Below are 22,861 nucleotides of genomic sequence, written 5' to 3'. Positions count from 1 at the left end.
TGAGGGTGAGGCTGAATGTGTCACAGATAGACAGGGATGTGTGTACAGCAAAAACAACACAGTCCTCCTCTCTGCCTGCCTTTGGTTATCTTCTCATGGTGCTGGAAACCTTTCAGGGCTGACCCTTGAAATGACCCACTCTGTTCTCACACTCTCCACATGAAAAGGGATCCTGCTGGGTTTTACTGCTTGATAAAAATGCTAAAGGGCCCTCTAGTCTGCCATTTACCTACCGTTGGGACCATTTTCATAAGGCATTTCTTACACTACAAATCATTTGTGGCAGAGTATGTGTGGGTGGTGAGGGTATGCGAGAGGAAATGTATCTCAAGGATTTAATTGCATGGTGATAATCAAATAATTGTGACTTTAATTTAAGTGTTTTGCTCTTCGCCGTATCCTCATTTCGCAGTTGGCCCATTTTAAAACATGTAATTAGTGCTATGACTCAATCTGGTTTATCCTACTGGTCAGCTGTGTGTGGTTTGCAAGGCTAAGGACAACTGTGACCACTATACTAACCACTGTTAGACTTTGTGACATTATGCTTGGATATAATGCTATGCATTATTGTAAATTAAAAATAAAAAAAACACTCATGGTCAAGAACAATTCAGATTAAATTTGTTGCATTCAATTTGTACAATAACCTGCTATAATAATCCAAAGGGCACAGGGAGACTAAATTTGAGCATGTTTATCCTTTGATGTCACTATATAATTCCATCATTATAAAGAGATATACAATGGTATATTTCTTCAAAATTTGCAGATATTTGTAATAACAAAACTGGACTGGACACACCATGCATCATCAGATGACTTTTTAAAAGCACTAGGATGGAATTTCAATGTATTTGCCATAAGAGTGCCACCCAGTTCTGCTGACATGCGTATAGGTACAGTATTTAGGTATTCTATAGGTATAGATATTTTCTTTATAAAGAAAAATTCCAGGTTGGAGCTCATGCATTTGGTGCCTGGAACATCTGCAGACAGATTTGACTATTTCCTTTGTTTTTACTCCACACATTGGCTCAAGTCAACCCCTTTCTAGGCTGCACCAAACCAGGGAAATAAAGTATATCGATTTATGTGCATCAAATAAGGAATTATGTAAAGTTATTGATGCACATAGCATACCAGATAGCTGCTGGGAATAAGAAACTGATGTGGACAAAATATTGACTATCTTAACCACAGCCTATTAAAAAAGTGTAAAAACAATCACTATTATCCTTCTGTGTTGTCAAAGAGAAGACAATTATAGCCTGCAGGCCATTGAAAATCGGACTAAATGTTTAAGAAAGCAATAGCTAATTGTCTTTAAACACTAAATATAAGTAAAATATATTTGTAACCAAAATCAATTCAAGAAGAGGATGAGTCACATTATGCTAAAAATAACACATCGGATTATGTGGGAGTTCCTTCAAGTGAGAGGTATAATTCAACAACGTCGTATCCGTAATAAAGAAGAGCAGTTTATGGTAACATCTTCCAAGAAAAGTTGGAGGCCACCACCATCTGAATTCAACATTTTTTTTGCCAACACTAAAAGCAACAGAAAAAGCTACTGGTGCGAACCAGTTGGAATCTTATCAAACAATATGTCTATGTAAATTCGTCATGAAAGAAAGTGATACTTACAAACTGAGTTAGGCGCTATATTTTAAAGTATGCAGACATCCATCAATGAAGTAAAAAATACGTCGGTGATTAGATCTCGCCCATTGAAGTTTCGTGTCTTTCTTCAACTAGCCTTCAGAAGCACTAGAGTACCGCGCATGCTTTCTCTGCGAGGAAGTAACACAATTGTGTTCACCAGTTGACTCACTGAGACGTTGCTCTCAAAGATCTATAGATAAAGATCAACTTTAAATCCAAGCTAACATTGATGGTGTATTTTTAACAACTCCATTTAGGTATGCTTTGCTTTATATGCTCAGTGTATGGTGTAGGATACTTTGATCCCTCTGAAAAATGAACCACCTGATTGGATACAATATTGCTGTCCTTGACCAAAACCCCTAAAATAATGAAACCAATTTTACAACTACTGTAGTCGGATCAATGATACACCATTGGCTTTCTGTTATAGCTCAATTCCATTGTGATTTCTGTAACAACATGTATCTTTCAAAACGATTTTCTGGTCAAATACCTTCATTTTATGTCCATAGATTGAAGTCAAATCTTTTTTGGGGGGAAATTAGAGAATTGAGGGGGAAATCTGTGGGCAGCAATGCTCTCTAGTGGTAGCTTTTTTTTTTTACTTATTAGAACAGGTAATTCACAAACTGGCGTACTCAATGCCGTCTGGGGTACGCCAGATGACAATGTGAAAAATAGAAGAAAAAACAAATCTTCATTTTCAAACAGTCCATTTATATTTTCTAACGTTGCTATACATTTGGGAGAGGTTTTGTTCTCGCCTGAGTAGCCTCGTTTCAATGCCAAAAATAAAATAAAACCATCTAGTGTTCATCGTAATAATAACATAGTATAAATACTGGTACTTAGCCTAGTCAAATAATGAACATCCAATCACATTAACCGTTACTCTCTCATGGGAATTCCACTAATGGTCCGTATGTAGCCAAACGTAGCTGCTGCTTATTTCGTTTGCTCGAAAATGGATAAATGGTAAAAAAAAAAAAGAGAAGAAAGTAAGACCAGCGTCCATAGACACATACCAGCTCTACTGCTACTACCAGCAGTACTACACCTACACCTGTCGACGACACAAGTTATTCTGCTTCCACAACCACACCAGATGCTAGCATCAGTAATTCTACATTTGTTGTTAGCCCAGCTACTGCCCCCTTACCCGGGAAAGCACTGAACAGCAAACAGGGACGCTGGACTATCGAAGAGGCACAAATATGATGAGAACTACATTGGGAGTAGTGCCTTTCCTCAGCCATAGTGTGTTATATGTGCAAAAGTACTATCTCACAACTCGATTAAACCTTCACAATTGCGCAGACATTTAGAAACAAAACATGCCAATTTGAAAAATTTGAAAAACAGGCCACAAGAGTAAGACATGTATAAAAGCAACATATAGAATTAATTAGAAGGGTCTAGAAGCGTCTTATATGGTGAGCTACCGAGTGACTAGGACAGGCAAGCCCCATACTATTGTGGAGGACTTAATTCTTCCTGCTGCCGCGGATATGGCTGGGACAATGCTGGGGGGAAAAGGCCAAAAAACGATTGAGACAATGCCTTCATCAAACAACACTTTCACGACGTTACAGCTGGATGAGTCAACAGGTGTGATGGGCCTGGCACAGCTCCTGGTATATGTCCATTACGTTTATGGGGGGTCAATTAAGGAAGACATCCTCTTCTGCAAACCACTGGAAACCAGATCAAATGGACTTTGGTGGTCAAGATGTGTTGGTATCTGTACTGATGGTGCAAATGCCATGACAGGAAGAAATAGTGGAGTGGTAAAGCGCGTGCAAGCAGTTGCTTCCTACGCCACTTGGGTACACTGCATCATGCACTGAGAGGCTCTTGCTACCAAGGGAATGCCTAACAGCTTGAAAGACATTTTGGACATTATGTAACGCTTTTACAACATACAGAAGTGTGCTGGTTATCAAGGGGCAAAGTATTGACACGTTTTTTTTTAAATTGAGAGACAAGCTTACTTGTCTGACCGCTTGCATGATGACGAGTTTCTCACACGACTGGCCTATCTGGGTGATGGTTTTTTTTTCTCGCCTGAGTGATCTGAATCTAGGATTATAGGTTCTCTCCGCAATTATATTCAATGTGCGGGACAAAATTGAGGTCTGCATTAACAAGGACAAAACACAGGTCTTTCCATCATTGTATGATTTTTTTTTGTGGGCAAAGGAACTCAAGCTTACGGAATGTGTCAAATGTGATATAGCTGAGTGAGTTGGGTGCGCAATTAAGCCGGTACTTTCCCGAAACGGTTGACACAAACAACTGGATTTGTTATCCCTTTCCTTCCCTTCCGCCAGTCCACTTACCGATATCTGAACAAGAGAGCCTCATCGAAATTGCAACAAGCGGTTCTGTGAAAATTGAATTTAATCAAAAACGTACCTATGTAAGAGTGGATTCTCGGCCCTCACTGGCATGAAAACGAAATACAGGCAGACTGTGTGTGGAAAATGATTTAAGACTGACACTCTCCAATACAACCCAACATTGCAGAGTTATATGCATCCTTTCAAGCACACCCTTCTCATTAACCTGTGGTTAGTTATTTACCATTTTCGATGAATAATTAAGGGTTTTAATGTAAAATGGTTAAATAAAGTGCAAAATTATTGATTATTATTATATTATTATTTGTGGCCTGGTCCTATAAGAGCTCTTTGTCACTTCCCACAATCCGGGTTGTGCTAAAAACTCACACTCTCATTCTTATGTTTAATAAATGTATCATATAAGTGTGTGTGTGTGGCAGGCTTACAATGATGGCAAAAAAACAACATTTGAGAGTGCGCTGACCCTGGTGTTAGAGGGGGTACACAGCTGGAGGTTGAATGTTTGAAGGGGTACTGGACTATAAAAAGTTTGGGAACCACTGCATTAGAGGATGTTTGCTTAAAATATAAACAATAATGTTGACCAGTGACCACACAATGACATTTCATTTCATGTATTTAGAAAATAGAATGTATTTCACTGCTTTGATTTATTCAGAAAATAGAAGACATTTTACTGATTTGATTTATTCAGAGAAGTAATTTTATTGCTTTGATTTATTCCAGAACACGTACTGAATATTTTCACCATAGGTAGAATGAAAGACTGGAGTAATATAATGAAGAGAGTCTTCAATAACCCTGTCTTTTGAACCATTGAGATCTGGCAACAACATCATTGGAATAGTCACCCCCAGTGGTGCCCACGTCCATTCGCTCATAGGTGCGGACATTTTTGTCCCCAGCATTGTAGGCTGAAATTCCCCCTGAAAAGATGTACAATATGTTTTTGCCATGGTATCCATGCATTTGCACACATAACAAACATGTAACTCCTCGCCTTCTATCAAACTACAGAGTAAAAAGTTGGATGAGCAATACGGCACCTTTCAGCTGGTGCTCCTTGGGCCAAGCAGGGAATTTAGCCTGGATCCTTCGGATAAACTCTTTGAGAATCTCACTGCCTTGACTGATATGCTCCTCACTGTCCCATGTCCCCACTATCTTGTGGTAGCGCTTGTCAACCTATGAAAATAAAATATTTTGAAATAAATCACACCACTTCTATTGCATTATAAAAATAGCCTATAGTACAATCTAAAAGAGGAAGGGGAAGATGCTATTAAACTTCTTCAGATTTCAACAGAAATCCCCTTGGTAAGTTCTGCTTCCTCTTTCTCACACACAATCAACGATACATGTAAACAAATCTTGTACCAACTGCCAACCAACCTGCATGAGCCCAAAGCCATTTCCATGATCTCCCCAGCCATGGTCCAGCACTGCCCCAGCCCGGGACTCTCTGGAGATGATGCCAGCGATGATAGCTGGGTCCAGGCCATGCTTCTGCCCCACCCTGGTGATGAGCTTCTTGTACTTGTTCATCCTCACCAGGTCATGCTCAGCCAGTTTATGAGAGGCATCCACCCCTTTAGAGGATTAGGATTGATAGTAAAATAAATATAAAATATTAACTTTGCATGTAATTTCTTTCCTATAAAATTATATAGAGTCGATGGATGTATTATTATTGATTATTGGAAGGTTCTGAATACCTGTCACTCACATACCTTGGACAGTTAGCTTGTCTTGTCTAGCGGTTATCTCTGAGGCCCCACTGGTGTCAACCTTTGTAATGTCTCCAAAACAAGAGGCTAAAGTCAAGAATGTAATGAATCCACCAATTCCAACTCCAACTCCAACTCCTATCCGAATTAGACAAATACAGATACCATAAGTTACTTTAGCTGGTGACCTTCTAAAATAATCTATGTGAAATAAATATAGTTTTATGATTACAAATGATCATACAGTTGAACAGAGCTCACCCATGTTGATGTCTTTCGCTTGGTGATTTCCTGTAAATGAAAGTTCCTCAGACTGATCTATTGCACGTGACAGTTGTGGTTGAGCAATGTGGGGACTGACGTGGAGAGTGCAGAAGAAATATCAGCTCCCTCAGAAAAAGCACGAGATTGAAGTTCTCAACTTTCTAAAGTTTTCCCTTTTTCCCTTTACTGTAGCAATTGTGATCGAATCAATGCAGTATTATCCACTTTCAATGCAACATTCCCGAAACAAAACAAACTATGCAAGAGATGTTGTTGTAGGCTGAAGACATCGGAATACAGTATGATTATATTGCCCACGACTCAGCCCATACTCTACACAGACCAGTGCAACATAACTATAACCAATCAGAACTGCAATAGACTTATATGGATCTGTGCCATTTACTTTGAACTGGACTGTGTTTAGAGATGAGGTTGTGAGTAGATGTGCTTGTTTTGAGATCATAGCAAGAGCTGCATGTAGCCATGTGTGCACATGTTGTTCATATCCTTTGCTGGTTAGTGAGTTATTAGCCCAGTTATAGATCATTTGTAGTCAGCAAAAGAGGAGTGATTGCTTCATACAAGAGTACAAAATGTCTACATTTGTAGACATCTTAGAAAAGCAAGTCAGGTAAAGAGCTTTTTTTTTAAAGGGGCAGTGTTGTGTTTGGACACAGGCTTGAATAAACTAAGTAGCCAATAGGCAGAGGATACCCTAATTTGTCTGATTCTCCTAATAATGGTATGGGAATAATAATGCATTTATTTTGTAAAGTGTTTTCTTGCATCAAACAACACAACTTTTCAGTCACCTCCTTGTCTGAAGGACAAGTGGATAAACGGGTTCATGTCAAGGCCTGCAAGCTTTTTCAAACATGTCATGGAATGTAGGCCTATATTGAACACCACACATTGGCTGCTGTAGGCTGAATGATAGAGCAGCTATTTCCATGTTAGAATGTTATGGAATGCATTTTCTACATTATTTTTTTATGGTAGGCCACACTGGCACTGTAGGACTACATTATGATCAAATAGCTACAGTAGTCTACTTGGCCACAGTTAAAACTGTATTTTAAAGCGGGTACAGAATTGCCACAACATTCAAGTTTGCACTCAGCAGACCTGACATTTGCTCAATGCTGAAGAAAATTAGAGGGAACATTGGTTGTGAGGTTGCTGCCGGGAAATGGATGGAGGGGAGCCAACTGCATTTTACATAAATAGGAGAAGCAAACACAATGGATGAGTTGTAGATGTGTGTGACACTTAGTTCTTAGTGCATTCGGAAGTATTCAGACCACTTCACTTTTTCTACATTTTCTTACGTTACAGCCTTATTCTAAAAAAGGATTAAATATTTTTTCCCCTCATCAATCTACACACAATAAACCATAATGACAAAGCAACAACTATTTTTTAGCTGCTCAGCTATTTTCAGGTCTCTCTAAAGATGTTAGATCGGGTTCAAGTCCAGGCTCTCACTGGGCCACTCAAAGATATTCAGAGGCTTGTCCTGAAGCCACTCCTGCATTGTCTTGGCTGTGTGCTTACGGTCGTGGTCCTGTTGGGAGGTGAACCTTCGCCCCAGTCTGAGGCCCTGAGCGCTCTGGAGCAGGTTTTTATCAAGGTTCTCTCTGTACTTTGCTCCATTCATCTTTCCCTTTATCCTGACTAGTCTCTCTCTGTTGCTGAAATACATCCCCACAACATGATGCTGCCATGACCACGCTTCACCGTAGGGATGGTTTTGGCCAGGTGATGAGCGGTGCCCGGTTTCCACCAGACGTGACGCTTGGCATTCAGGCCAAAGGGTTCAATCTTGGTTTCATCAGACCATAGAATCTTGTTTCTCATGGTCTGACAGTCCTTTAGGTGTCTTTTGGCAATCTCCAAGCGGGTTGTCATGTGCCTTTTACTGAGGAGTGGCTTCCATCTGGCCACCATAAAGGCCTGATTGGTAGAGTGCTGCAGAAATTGTTGTCCTTCTGGAAATTTCTCCTATCTCCACAGAGGAACTCTGGAGCTCTGTCAGAGTGACCATTGGGTTCTTGGTCACCTCCCTGACCAAAGCCTTTCTCCCCTGATTGCTCAGTTTGACAAGCTCTAGGAAGAGGCTTATTAATGGTTTACAACTTCTCCACTGTGTTCTCGGGGACTTTTAATGCTGCATACATTTGTTGGTACCCTTCCCCAGATCTGTGCCTTGACACTGTCTCAGAGCTCTATGGACAATTCCTTCAACCTCATGACAGATAGACCATTTAATTTTATGATATATTTTATGATATGCAACGATCAGGTTACTTCCACCAGGCTAATCATAACCACCATTTGTAATGTAATCAGTGTTCTCTCTCTCTCTCTGTGTGTGTGTGTGTGTGTGTGTGTGTGTGTGTGTGTGTGTGTGTGTGTGTGTGTGTGTGTGTGGGTGCGTGCGTGCGTGCGTCCATCCGTGCGTGTGTGCGTCCGTCCGTGCGTCCCACCGTCCGCCCGCCCGCCTGTCCGTCCGACCAGTATCTTTAATGAGCGGCCAGGAGCTTATCTACGCTGCTATACCCATCAATGTGACTATGTCAAAGGACTCAGGTTAAGTCTGACCTGTTCAAACTTCAACATAGTATATGTTTGTGTGTTAGATATCACCTATCCCTAACTGCCATGCTTGCAAATATGCAGAGTGGATCTCAGTAATGTATTGGATTGGATTTGCCCTAAACATACCCCTTTTTATTCAGGACAAAAAGGCCAAAGGCCATTTTTTTTGCAAACAGGCTTCCTTCTTTTCACTGTCAATTAGGTTTGTATTGTGGAGTAACTACAATGTTGTTGATCCATCCTCAGTTTTCTCATATCACAGCCATTAAACTCTGTTTGAATGTCACCATTTCCCTCATGGTAAAATCCCTGAGTTTGTTCCTTCCTCTCTGGCAACTGAGTTAGGAAGGACACCTGTATCTTTGTAGTGACTGGGTGTATTGATACACCATCCAAAGTGTAATTAATAACTTCACCATGCTCAAAGGGATATTCAATATTTGGGGCGGCAGGTAGGCTAGTGGTTAGAGTGTTGGGCCAGTAACCAAAAGGTTGCTGGATCAAATCCCCAAGGTAAGAATCTGTTATTCTTCTCCTGAACAAGGCAGTTAACCCACTGTTCCCCGGTAGGCAGTCATTGTAAGTAAGAATTTGTTCTTAACTGATTTGCCGAGATAAAAAAATGTATATACATGTTTTTTTTGTATATATTTTTTTTTTACCCAAACACCAACAGGTGACCTTCTTTTGAAAGCATTGGAAATGAAATCCACTCCCACCTTACAGATAATTGTACTGTATGTGTGGGATACAGAGATGAGGTAGTCATAAAAAAAAATGTTAAACACTATTATTGCACACAGAGAGAGTCCATGCCACTTATTATGTGACTTATTAAGCACATTTTTACTCCTGAACTTATTTAGGCTTGCCATAACAAATGGTTTGAATACTTATTGTCTCAAGACATTTCAACTTTTCATTTTTAATTATTTGTAAAAAAAAAAAAAACATAATTCCACTCTGACATTATGGGGTTTGTTTGAAATTTTTAAATGTTTTATTTCACGTTTATTTAACTAGGCCAGTCAGTTAAGAACAAATAATTATTTACAATGACGGCCTACCCAAGATGCTGGGCCAATTGTGCGTCACCCTATGGAACTCCCAATCACAGCTGGATGTGATACAGCGTTTGTTGTGTGTATAACAGTGACAAAAAAGCTACATTTAATACATTTTTAATCCAGGCTTTAGCACAACAAAATGTAGGAAAAGTCAAGGGTTGTGAATACTTTCTGAAGGCATTGTAGAGCCATGTCATCGTGGAATGCTCTGCCATCAGAGGTTACCCAGGCAAAAAGCGAGTTTAGCTTTTAAAAAAACAAATAAAAAACATATTGCATCACAGTACCTCTCATCTTTCTAAATATTTAATTGAACTGTACTGTGTATAAGAATATGAATACAGTACCTTCTGAAAGTATTCACACCCTTTGACCTTTTCCACATTTTGTTGTATTATAGTAAAACTATTTTGCAAATGCGTAACATATAATACGAATTGTAATTCGTAACATGTGCAAATTGTAATTCGTAACATATCATACAAAATGGGCAACGGACAACCACAGATTAATACATATCATACTAAATTGAATTTCTTGGGTTTACGTACAGAATAATACGAAATGCTCTGAGAGCAGGTTGTTTTACATGGAAATTACCTTAATTGATCTTTGGCGGTGGTAGCTAATATATTTGTTTGCTCATCTGTCACTGACAAACATTTAGCATGCAATAATGTAGCCTAAATCAAGTGTATTATTTTGCTCTTTATTCGCTTAGTAGCCTTATTTAAATATAAGCTATCCACCATTTAGTTGTGAGAGCGCATTCTGTTTTATCCCCTAATGTAACTTAGCCTACTTCAATATAATCAATCATTCATTCATGTCATTATGAGTCATTCATGCCTTTAAGTACAATCAAGTATTTTATTCTGAAATGAAATAACAAATGGAATCTTGAAGAATTAAACAATAAATAAAGAACTATATTTTCTTCCAAACAACTATTTGAATAATCACTCAAAAGTGCCGTGTTTTGAATGCATGTTTTGATTAGGAAAATATTTGGATCAGTTAGTTTACAAGATCCAGCAAGGCACATTAGCAGGGCAGTCATAGGTTGTATTTTGGTAGGATGTATCGGTGTTAACAGATGCTATTGGAATGTGAGCTTCTCCTGATGCTGAGATGTGCTGCGTGGATCATTATTCTCCTGAGAGCACTCCACTCCAGCCTATTCATATTGCAATTTGAAATATTTCAGGCAAATGAACAAGAAATCCAAGGAAATGGATATATATTTGGGAATGCGGCCGAAAGGTTTTTGGATCTCCTGGGCCCAGTTTTTCAAATGTTAGCTATCCATATTTTGGCTTTTGGATAGGATTACATGTATAAATATAATATAATTTAATCCTATCCGATGGCCGAAATCTGGATAGATAATTTTGGAATACTTTCTAAAGATGTTCTTCCCTCTAAATCAAATCAAATCAAATGTTTTTATATAGCCCTTCGTACATCAGCTGATATCTCAAAGTGCTGTGCAGAAACCCAGCCTAAAACCCCAAACAGCAAGCAATGCAGGTGTAGAAGCACGGTGGCCAGGAAAAACTCCCTAGAATGGCCAAAACCTAGGAAGAAACCTAGAGAGGAACCAGGCTATGTGGGGTGGCCAGTCCTCTTCTGGCTGTGCCGGGTGGAGATAATAACAGAACATGGCCAAGATGTTCAAATGTTCATAAATGACCAGCATGGTCCAATAATAATAAGGCAGAACAGTTTAAACTGGAGCAGCAGCACGGCCAGGTGGACTGGGGACAGCAAGGAGTCATCATGTCAGGTAGCCCTGAGGCATGGTCCTAGGGCTCAGGTCCTCCGAGAGAGAGAAAGAAAGAGAGAATTAGAGAGAACACACTTAAATTCACACAGGACACCGAATAGGACAGGAGAAGTACTCCAGATATGACAAACTGACCCTAGCCCCCCGACACATAAACTACTGCAGCATAAATACTGGAGGCTGAGACAGGAGGGGTCAGGAGACACTGTGGCCCCATCCAAGGACACCCCCGGACAGGGCCAAACAGGAAGGATATAACCCCACCCACTTTGCCAAAGCACAGCCCACACACCACTAGAGGGATATCTTCAACCACCAACTTACCACAGAGCCTAAGTAGACATTTCAATCTGACTAAAGGTTTACATTGATATTGGTTTGTATTTTTTTCCCTATTTCTCCCCGTTTTTTTCTGTGTTAAAGTTCAGTTTTCACCCCACACAGTAGGTGGCAGCATGCACCTTTAACATGTGTTTATGAACTTCCATAATACCATAGAGGAAGAAGATACATATTTTTTTTTTTTCATTTTGCAAAACTGCTGAGATTTGTAGGACTGACTGACTGACTGGGAGTTCATGGTTGATCAAGGCTGGGATGTGGGTGTGAGGATGAGGATGGCAGAAATTAGGTAGAAAGACGTGGTCAATTTTCAAGAAGGGTGTTAGAGAAGTACGATGATGGTCTACAGAAGGTGTCGTATGCTGAGGCAGTGAAGAAAGTAGAGCTTGATGGGTCAAGGGTGAGGATCCATGTGAGTAGTAGATCTGTGCTAGTACAGAGGGATAGGCCAACAAATGATATACACTTCAGTAAGGTTGGCTTCTTAGCATTAATAGCAATGGTTATCAACTGTACTGCAGAAATGAAATGTAAATTCACAGAAAATACATGTTGTGGTGCCAGCTGCAGAGAAGTACTTGGGTATATGAGATTTCACTTCAGAAGAGTTACAGGGTATGTTGAGTGGTAGTGTCCCGTCCTCCCAGGCCTCTGCCTGGAGTAGGATCGGATAAGGTCAAAGGGGTGGTGGGTTTTTTAATGAGTGTAGGTTGTATCAGTGTAATGGATTTACACTCCAGTCCAGTTGGTGGCAGTAATGCACCTTTTTGGTTTTCAACTGCCATTTAAAAATCATGAACAGTTTTTTTTTTCAAGCAGACACGCTGCTATGTTTAGACAGAGAGACACCTTGAATACTTGTCGCGTGTTTTTATGCAGTTTATTTCCATGAAATAACATTCTAGACCATGCACAAGCTACATTAGCTTATGTTGTCTTTGTCTGTCCAGAAATGTATTTGCGTCCTGAGTTGTTGTATCATGTTCTTCTGTCAAGTTGGTGCAAGAAGTAAGTAATTTCACAAGTTTTCCTAACCCAACATTAACCCTAGTAGATAATTTAAAAAAAATACTTATTATAGTGTACAAACGTATTGCCTAATTCTTGCTCAGTAACACACTGTTGCAATGTTGTTTTGTTGTAGCTATAATGTAGCTATGTTGCTCAATGTCTGGTGTGTGTTCAGCGGCTTACTACGTTTCTACTTCGGTGAGGTTTAACGGCGGTTAGCATCCAATATGTTGCATTACCGCACCTAACTGAAATTTAGTGGTAGTGTCCTGTCCTCCCAGGCCTCTGCCTGGAGTAGGATCGGATAGGGTCAAATGGGTGGTGGGTTTTTTAACGAGTGTAGGTTTAGTTGGCAGGGTTTTTTTTTTTTTTATCCATTACACTTTTCGATAGAAAGGGGGAACCGGGATTTTTTTATTTATTTTTTAAATATCCTCCCAACTAACCCTACACTCATTAAAATCAATCACCAACGACCTGAGAGGACGGGACACTACCACTCAACACACCCTGTAACTCTTCTGAAGTCAAATGTTGTACCCCCAAGTACTACTTTGCAGCTGCCACCACAACATCTATGTTCTGTGACTTGATAACCATTGCTATGACGCTAGGAAGCCTGGTCAGAACCATTAAATACAATTTAAAAAATATATATATATGCCCAGGTAGGCCTACAGCAGATGCGTGATTTTAATTATGTAGCCCAAGCCAACTTAAGTTAGCAATCCATTGTAATTGTATAATTGAATCTATTTTCTTCTTCACCTTTTTTCTTTCTTTCTGTCATTCAATTTGTAGCAAGCAGTGTGTGCACCAAGTCGGACGCCCTTACTAACAAGTCGTAGACCTGACACAACCGAGTTATATGACTTTATCTCCCACTGGAGAGTCCATGCAGGGATCTACACAACTCTCCCTCAGTGCTTCAAGTCAAAGGGCTACACCACTATGCCAGTGGGGAAGGTCTTTCATCCAGGTAAATATCCTAGACATTTTTCTAGACCTACTTAATGTTTTTAGTGGTTGGTGAATTTTATCAGTCTACTTTGAAAAATGTGTTAAACAATTCTCTGGTTTTCTGCACTTTGTTTAATATCCACTGTTTTCAGTTTTTTTCAAATATCTCCCTGCTTATTTGGTGCAGGATCTCATGTGAGAGCTTTCAAATTGCTGGAGGCTGTTTCAGTTGCCTTGTTAATACTTGTCCTCCTGAGTCATTGTGTTGTGCTACTCTCACTGTTTTATGTTTATCTTTCAAATATGATAATAGGAAGGTCAGTGTTTGCCTTGACTGCTGCCGTGTCTCCCTAGTCTACAGATGCTCTGGTCATGTATGACTTAAATGAATGTTTGTATATTTAATGGGTACTATTCAGTATAGTGAATGGATTCAATTCGGTATACAAACATTCATTTAAAGCTGGAATCCTTAATGGCGAAACTGCCACGCCCGTTTGCGATATTACAACAAAGAAGTTATTGCAAACAGTAGTTAATTGTGTAGATACTTCTCTAAGAAAACCAGGGTTTCCATTAGCTGGTACTAGCCGGGTTTTGGACAGTATTTTAAAAATATTTTTTTATGTATTGTTGAAAAGCTGATAAATAAAATTGCTGCCAGTCAATTGTTCACCGGGAGAGGAAAAAGCCCATTGCGAAATGCTTTTAAGCCTATTAATTGATGTAAATACCAGTGGATGTAAATACATTTGACTGGTCTATAGGTTAATTTGCATAATTTAGTGGAACTAAATTGGCGCATGTGTACAGTATATTAGTTTGTGTCTCATCACGAGTACAGCATACACATACAGAGCCTTTAAGTGGAATATCTGTCAGACAGAGCAAGAGCTGCTGCTACAGCATCTCAAACAGCAAATGCATAGACAACAGGAGGCAGGCTTCATCAGCGCATCACACGCACCACTTTTGCAATGAGCTGGAGGCAGTATGCATTTTGAAAACATATATTTAATTGTTTGAAACCTGAACATTTTACTGCATATTACGAGGCATATCTTACCTTGCTTTAAAGAAGCCTAGCCAAAATCAGACCATATCAGTGGAGGCAATTATTTTATATCAACTTTATTTCATTGTCCAGTAGCCAAAGGCACAATCCGTGTCATATTAGCAACCCATGCTAGTTGTTGCATCATCTCTGTCACATGAAACCGCTGGCATGTGCGGTGTGCTTTTAACAACACTTTGCCCTGATAATTGCATTATGGTACTAACATTCACGTGAAGCCTACTGCCTTGTGTTTATCAACATTTTTAAATGAATGTTCTGATCTGTTGCGTAAGACTCTTTTCTTTTTAACTTTTTTTTGTTTATGTAGCCTAGGCCTGGTTGTATGAATTTGGGATCTATCATAACACAGCTGTCCCAGAGTCTGTTTGGAATAGGCTTTCTTTCTCGACAAGCGCACCAATAGTATAGGTAAACTTTTCTACTATGGGAGCTAGTGATTTTGCTGTTTGTTATTCTTGTTAGCTGAGGAAAAGTAAATGTGGACAGTTCTAACATCTTCAAAGTGCACATCAGAATTTGTTAACAAGGACCACAAATCGTTGCTTCTTCCATTTGCATGTTCTGTTAATATGAATTACCTAAATCTAAATGTGATTTCTGTCATTCTTAGCACTGTGGGTAGAGGCCCTAATCAGGTTACTCGCCCTTGGGTCCGGTACATTTTTCAAATGTCTGCTGAATTAATATTCTGCTGGTCAAATGTCCTGTGCCACATTTTCCAAATGGAAACCCTAGTGGATACCGTAAAACAGCGAAGCACTTTTTTTCCCTCAGACATCATTGCACAGCAATAGAACAGCATAATATGGACTGCATTTTTTATTTATTTTATTTACCACATTGCGCAAGGCTTCTTACCACTTTTTCAACAAAAACAACATTGGTAGGGTGGACAGTGGCGCTGTTTCTTCCTACTGCGGATTCCATCTTTAAGATATAATGGCTAAAGATGCTTCTGCCTGCCTGTTTTGAGCCATCTCTCTGTGTAATACTCAAACTGCTTATCGTAAGATGTTTTTTTTTGTGCATTTTCACATTCATACATGTAAAATGTTGTTTAGCTAAAGAAAATGTTTTTTTTTTTTTAGGTTTGCAAGGGCATTGATGGCCAACTGCATGTCAACCTGCTGTGTTCGGTGAATGTGTCAGAACCCCCTCTGGGGACACTACCAGACATGGAGAGCACAGAGGCTGTCAGACTGCTCAAGTCCACAAGGGATTCTGACAAGCACTTATTTCTGCCTGTTGGATTCCACAAACCTCACATTCCCTTCAGATTCCCACAGGTACCGCACCTGCAGCTGCCCTTATTTTCAGACATTGACTTTTTAACTGTGCAATCAGATGGCATTAATGAGCAAGTATGATTCACCCAATAGAATGATCAGGCTCTCCAACCCTGTCCCTGCAGAGCTACCGTCCTGTAGGTTTTTGCTCCAACACTATTCAAGCGCACCTGATTCTAATAAATGGCTGATGATAAGCTGAATCAGGTTAGTTACATTTGGGTTTGGGGTGAACCTACAGGAGGGTATCTCTCCAGAAACAGGGTTGGAGAGCCCTAATGTAGATGGTATGATTTGTTAACTGATGAAAGGCTTTGCCAATTGCCTAACAAACTTTGTGTATTAGGATTTCTTGAAGCTCTACCCCCTGGATAAGATGACCCTGGCTTCAGACCCTGATGTTCCTAAAGGCCTCCCCAGCATGACCTACAATCCCTGGACTGACATTAGGAAGATGTTCAAGCTCTGAATGTCAGCTTCCCATATGAACCAATACCAAAGGAATTCCAGGTTGATTATACATGTACACTCTTGTGCTATCTATCTAGAACCTAAAAGGGTTCTTTGGCTGTCCCCAAAGGAGAACCCTTTGAAGAACCGTTTTTGGTTTCATACCACATACTATTAACATTTGTGTTAGTGATTCAGCATCAGAAGTTATGTCAAGACACTCTCATTATAGAATATATATTGTTTATTATAAATCCAGAGTTAAAAATCTGTGTTTCGGTCAGAGACCTTCATCAGACAATGTTTGTGACTCAGCTCTAGATTCGACAACACTATTATGTCTCTGTGATGTACCTGGACTCCCAAGTGGGCATGTTGCCAAATACTCTGGATGTATCTGGGCCTGGCTAAAGACAATGATGTGGTCTTTACTTCAGACCATGGTTAAGTAATTTGGCCATATAGCCCAGTCCTAAACTGGGCTGGGTTCAGTATGAAAAAATGGTGTGCAGTGTTCAGTTAAATAGAAACGTTGCTGTTCTGAATGACAAGTTGAAAAACAGGGAGGAGTTGAGTTGTGGGTTGGTATGACGATTCAAAATACACTGCTGCCCTTTAAATACGTCCCTCATTGCTCCAAGCCACACCCCACCACACACACCAAACGGAGCAAACGTACCTCAACATTTGGTAAAGAACGTGGGGAAACATGTCAATCAGTACAAACCCTCACGCAATGTACCAAACGTTTAATCAAACTGAACGAACCCCTAGTGTCTGTAATGGTTTGTTAATGTTAATGACTTGAGGTACTCTTTAGCCACTAGATGGGGGTGTGAGAACATCAAAATTCTGCCTTCACCTTCCTGAGTTGACAAAGATTTACTTCACCAGCTTGGCTTCATTCATAGCATATATCAGTCCCTCCAGGATTCCGTGATCAAGTTTTTTTTTTTAAAAATCAACAATTCCCTCCATATTATGCGAGGGCTTGCAAATTTGAACAATCACTGCACTTCTGCATTAAAAAAAAGTCAAATCATCGCATAAAACTGACCCATCCCCACAGTTTATAAAGAGGGCATGCAATTTCAACCAATCACCTCTAATTTACCACATAATATGGTTCAATCAAGCCACACGTCAACAAATGTTTTCCCTCGTCAGCGCATTTCTACAACAAATTGGACAAAATCATTGCATATTACCGTGCAAAATGTCAGAATTTTTGCCAACAAATATCACAAAAAATCCCTGCCCGAAATCCTGGAGGGACTGATATGTTGTCTTGAGACCATGAACTGTAGGTTGATTTACAGGAGCATCGTATGTAAAAATGAGTTATTGTTACAGGCATGGACTAAAAAAACATATGTCGCATACCATGGCCAATAATACATTTTTTGTTGTCCGATTGCTTAATTACATTGGCATTTTTGTCAAATATGATTCCTTTCTCTTAAAGGATGGTCACTTGGGTAGCATGGGGAATGGGCCAAATACAGCAACTTTGACGTGGCCACTCGCCTTCCCCTAATGTTCTACATACCAGGTGTGACTGCAGTCCGCCAGGGGATGAGATCTTCCCCTACATAGATGTGTTTTGTCCAGCACAGCATCACTTTACACAAGGTATTCACTCATATAGTTAGTAACTAGTTTGTGTGTACTTCTCTTCTACTTTATTATATAATTAGCACTGATCTTGCAAGGCGTGACAGAGGAAAGCAGTATGGTGGAAACCTATCCAGTGTTTTTTTTTCTTCCTATCAGACATTGGTACAGTGAAGGAAAGGAAGCCATTGAGTAATTTGAGACTTTCATATTCCTCTGACTCCTTCCTGTGACAATCATTCTCCCACAGGACAGATGGTGCAAGAGAAGTTTGTTCTCTACTATGTGACATTGTTATTCCCAGTTCTGTTGATGGATTGTGACTATCTCACTCTCACTGGAGGAATGTGAATGAGCTGTTAGATGTCTTCCCCACAGTGTCTTACCTGGCTGGGCTGAAGCCCCCACACCCCTGTCCTGACAACTCCTTCGACGTGGAGCTCTGTACCCTAGGGAGACAACCTGGCCTACTCCTTCAAGCACCTAGACTACAGCAAGTACTGCAGCCAGTATCCCAAGGCCTGCAGACACCCCCCAGGAGAACTCTGACCTGCCTAACCTGAAGGAATTCCAGGTGATGGGCTACTCTATTAGTTGCTGCTATTATGGTTAACCTGTAGTATCTACAGTACATGGGTTTTTAGGCACACACATTGTCTTAGCGTGTGCCTAAGATAAAAAGTGAAAAGGGGTCTGTGGGAGTTAGTGTGCTAAGTTTGATTGAATCACAGATGAGACCAGTAGGGTTAGTTTTGCAAGCATAAAGATTTTGTACAGTTACGTAACCCCGAATTTCTGATAATGAGTGAGATGTATCACGTGGGATTCGCTAGGATCAACTATTCTCTCGAAATAACCTATCGGAAGCATCTGTTGGAGACCGACAGACAAGTAGAGTGGCAAATAAGGTGAGCCCTTCATCTCATTTTTAAAATTGTATTTAGCCTTTATTTAACTAGGCAAGTCAGTTAAGAACAACAATACATCATACAAAGCAGCCACAACTGTCAGTAAGCGTGTCCATGAATGAGTCTTTGAATGTAGAGATTGAGATAAAACTGTCCAGTTTGAGTGTTTTGTTGCAGCTCGTTCCAGTCACTAGCTGCAGCAAACTGAAAAGAGGAGCGACCCAGGGATGTGCGTGCTTTGGGGACCTTTAACAGAATGTGACTGGCAGAATGGGTGTTGTATGTGGAGGATGAAGGCTGCAGTAGATCTCAGATAGGGGGGAGTGAGGCCTAAGAGCATTTTATAAATAAGCATCAACCAGTGGGTCTTGCGACGGGTATACAGAGCTGACCAGTTTACAGTGGAGTATAGAGTGCTGTGATGTCCTATAAGGAGCCTTGGTGGCAAATCTGATGGCCGAATGGTAAAGAACATCTAGCCGCTTGAGAGCACCCTTACCTGCCGATCTATAAATTACGTCTCCGTAATATAGCATGGATAGGATGGTCATCTGAATCACAGTTTGTTTGGCAGCTGGGGTGAAAGAGGAGCGATTACGAAAGAGGAAGCCTAGTCTAGATTTAACTTTAGCCTGAAGCTTTGATATGTGCTGCGAGAAGGACAGTGCACCGCCTAGCCATACTCCCAAGTACTTGTATGAGGTTACTACCTCAAGCTCTAAACCCTCAGAGGTAGTAATCACACCAGTGGAGAGAGGGGCATTTTTCTTACCAAACCACATTACTTTTGTTTTGGAGGTGTTCAGAACAAGGTTAAGGGTAGAGAAAGATTGTTGGACACCAAGAAAGCTTTGTTGTAGAGCATTTAACAAAACATCTGGAGGGGCCAGCTGAGTATAAGACTATCATCTGTATATAAATGGATGTGAGAGCTTCCTACTGCCTCAGCTATGTTGTTGATGTAAGTTGAGAGGAGTGTGGGGCCTAGGATCGAGCCTTGGGGTACTCTCTTGGTGACAGGCAGTGGCTGAGACAGCAGATTTTCTGACTTCATACACTGCGCTCTTTGAGAGCGGTAGTTAGCAAACCAGCCCAAAGACTCCTCAGAGACCAATACTTCTTAGCTGGTCCACAAGAATGGAATGGTCTACCGTATCAAAAGCTTTGGCCAGGTCACTATAATAGCAGCACAACATTGCTTAGAATCAAGTGCAATGGTGACATCATTGAGGAGCTTTAAGGTTGCAGTGACACATCCATAACCTGAGCGGAAACCAGATTGCATACCCAAAGAGAATACTATAGACATTAAGAAAGCCAGTCATTTGATTATTGACAAGATTTTACAACACTTTTGATAAACAAGGCAAAATAGAAATAGGCCTTTAACAGTTAGGATCAGCTTGATCTCCCCCTTTTAAATAAAGGATAAGGAGCCACTCTGGTTATCAAGCATGCTTCTCTTCCTTGCGCTCTTCCTCACAGGGAAATACGGTGATACATCTGTATCACGTGAGAAATGGCCGACTCCCATATCGCAAACATGGTCTCTGAAGCCAGGGTAGTCACAACATCAGCAACCCTCAGAGGCTCCGAAACGGAGGGAGTACGCACCAAGAAGGTGCATAAACAACCCGTCGGGAAAAACCTCATAACTGAGGGGAAGCCCAATTTGTGACTCAGAAAATCTAAGTTTAATGTGATATGCCCCAAAAACTGTACCCAAGAGGTACACTCCTCTGTAGGAGAGGGACCTTTCAGGCCCCTCCGAAGCCTGTCACCCACGCCATTATGAATAAATATAATAGTCCTTATGATCCGGCAGGATAGCGTCTAAGATAGAAGGGTCCATTGGTTTCCCAATGAATGAAGAGCATCATAACTTTGCCTGAGCTCTCATTCCATCCAAGTAGATGCGCAACACACATACTGGACAATGATGGGGACACCCTATTGGGGAAGGCGACAGGCAAAAAGCCATAGGCTCCAAGGTGTGACAAAGAGAAAATGTCAACCCGTGCCAATGGATGCGGTTAGGTACATTAACCTGAAAGACTGCGGGCTCGAACAGTGGCTGGTAAAGAGCAGTCCACAGACTCGCTTTAGGTACGCCAAGGGCAGTAGTAAAAGAAAGTGAAAGAATCTTCAGCACAATAGACACGTCCCAGGACGAGTTATAGACTTAGAGGCTGGGCGTAAGCGACATAAGTTTGGATAAACTGTGTTCCTGTCGGGGCCCTCGCAGGCTGAGAAAGCGGCTAGAGGACCTTAACAATGACGAAACCTCTCCGTCCAAAAAAGTCTTGCATTTTTACAGTATAGGAGGATGGAAAACCGAGTGTAGGAAGGAACGATCTGTTTAGTCATATCATTCTTCCAAGAAAATGCATCAACTGTAAAACAGAGAGTGTGCCTAAGGGGGCTGGCACTCTTTTCCAGGAGTCACAGGTCTGCTATAGCATCCAGGTGAGGGTATATAATTGCTTTGTTTGCTAGGGTACAAATCCTGCATGATGATAGCAGCCTGGACTGGTCTTGAGCAGCGTGTACCGGCTGACAGAAAGTCACTGGCCATCGAGGGGCTCGACGATGACGGGGAGGTCCTGTTTCTTTGCTCCATGTAGACTGAAAACGGAGGATAGGCAACATACATTTGTTCTTAACTGACTTGCCTAGTTAAATAAAGGTTAAATAAAAAAAAAAGTCAAGGGTGTGTCAGCTCTCCAGGTCACTGTTTTGGGAATGGGCTCTCTCAGGGCCCTCACAGGGTTGTAGCTTCTACCAGGCTCCAGCAAGTCAGTCCGGATAGATGCGGGAAGTGGGCTCTCTGGGTACAGAGCAGCCGGTGGCATGATGTAAGATGTCAGGCAAGGTAGCCAAAGGAAAAGCAGCGCATTGTTCCTAATACAGTATTCCTAATCCTGGGCAGTAGGATATTACTGCTATGTCTTGGCCCTGCTCTATTGAGGAGAGTTGTTTAAAAGCGAAGATTTATCCTCAGCCGCTCGTAAGATGGGGATGCAGTGGTCTGGTTGCGTGAATCAATCGCAGTAGAAGCAGGATGAGGAAAAGCTGAAGCTTTGTGGATTCGGGAGTACAAGTTTGTTATTAAGGCACATGAAAGTTCACGTGTTCCAGAAGGCATTTCTGACACGCATTTTGATTTAAAAAATGAATGTTTACATTCAAATGCTTCTCCTGAGAAGTAGTGACGTGTGTCATATGCTTAGTTTCCTGAAACTAGTCTCATTTAATTAGCTTTCTCTATGGGATTTTCCATGTATTTGTTGCCATTGCTATCCTTCAGATTAGAGTATCAGTGGGGTTTGAAAACACCACCCCTTGTGTTCAGTGCCAGTATTGCAGAATATCCCGGTATGGCACAAGGTCGGTATGACGATATGGATGCCACCCAAGCATAATAGGTGATGCTAGCGAATCCCACATGTGGTACATCAAAACAAGTATTTGAAAGGGAACCAACTGCAATGATGAAATGCATTCTGTAGCCTGTTCCTTCAGCTAGGGAAAAGAGATGGATTACAGAGTATGCTGCATCACATTCGGCCGTGATTGGGAATCCCATAGGGCGGCACACAATTGGCCCAGCGGCGTCCAGGTTTGGCCGGGGTAGGCCGTCATTCTAAATAAGAATTTGCTTTTAACTGACTTGCCTAGTTAAAGATTAAATAAAACATATATTTAAAAATGGAAGCACTTGGATTTGTTGATC

General features: G+C 40.9%; 3 protein-coding genes and 1 long non-coding RNA gene across 12 annotated transcripts in view; 2 read left to right on the top strand and 2 right to left on the bottom strand.

Annotated features, from left to right (window-relative positions):
* The window catches only part of LOC110488548 (uncharacterized), a 39,151-nt gene extending 37,010 nt beyond the window's left edge, over positions 1-2,141 (bottom strand). For 2 of the 6 annotated variants that reach the window (XM_021560791.3, XM_090198140.1), the window contains exon 1: positions 1,651-2,141. The gene's annotated coding sequence lies outside the window, so the exon portion shown is untranslated. The remainder of the gene's footprint in view (positions 1-1,650) is intronic. The other 4 variants (XM_090198134.1, XM_090198137.1, XM_090198135.1 and 1 more) reach the window with 2 other exon arrangements.
* The window catches only part of LOC149978235 (uncharacterized), a 1,155,107-nt gene that overhangs the window by 25,963 nt on the left and 1,106,283 nt on the right, over positions 1-22,861 (top strand). The gene's annotated exons all lie outside the window — the stretch shown is intronic.
* On the bottom strand, positions 4,715-6,401 carry lygl1 (lysozyme g-like 1). 2 transcript variants are annotated; one of them, XM_021560783.3, is made up of 5 exons: positions 6,023-6,401; positions 5,765-5,899; positions 5,427-5,623; positions 5,081-5,219; positions 4,715-4,960 (listed from the first exon to the last, which is right to left on the bottom strand). In XM_021560783.3, the coding sequence occupies exons 1-5, from the start codon at positions 6,024-6,026 to the stop codon at positions 4,827-4,829; spliced, it is 609 nt and encodes a 202-aa protein (XP_021416458.1). In that variant the 5' UTR covers positions 6,027-6,401; the 3' UTR covers positions 4,715-4,826. The 2 variants fall into 2 exon arrangements, with proteins under 2 accessions (XP_021416458.1, XP_021416459.1); XM_021560784.3 differs by having other exon boundaries at positions 5,765-5,848; positions 6,023-6,374.
* On the top strand, positions 12,593-20,916 carry LOC110487696 (iduronate 2-sulfatase-like). Of its 3 annotated transcripts, none has more exons than XM_090198144.1 (5): positions 12,593-12,829; positions 13,634-13,811; positions 15,959-16,156; positions 16,503-16,666; positions 18,599-20,916. In XM_090198144.1, the coding sequence occupies exons 2-4, from the start codon at positions 13,701-13,703 to the stop codon at positions 16,623-16,625; spliced, it is 432 nt and encodes a 143-aa protein (XP_090054270.1). In that variant the 5' UTR covers positions 12,593-12,829; positions 13,634-13,700; the 3' UTR covers positions 16,626-16,666; positions 18,599-20,916. The 3 variants fall into 3 exon arrangements, with proteins under 3 accessions (XP_090054270.1, XP_090054268.1, XP_090054269.1); XM_090198142.1 differs by lacking the exon at positions 18,599-20,916 and adding an exon at positions 18,072-18,128; XM_090198143.1 differs by lacking the exon at positions 18,599-20,916 and having other exon boundaries at positions 16,503-18,005.

Source organism: Oncorhynchus mykiss, chromosome 14, assembly GCF_057628025.1.
Source record: "Oncorhynchus mykiss isolate SJ-2025 chromosome 14, ASM5762802v1, whole genome shotgun sequence".
Lineage (NCBI taxonomy): Eukaryota > Metazoa > Chordata > Actinopteri > Salmoniformes > Salmonidae > Oncorhynchus > Oncorhynchus mykiss.
The sequence above is the reverse complement of the archived record's forward strand: the minus strand, read 5'-3'. Positions and strand labels throughout refer to the sequence as shown.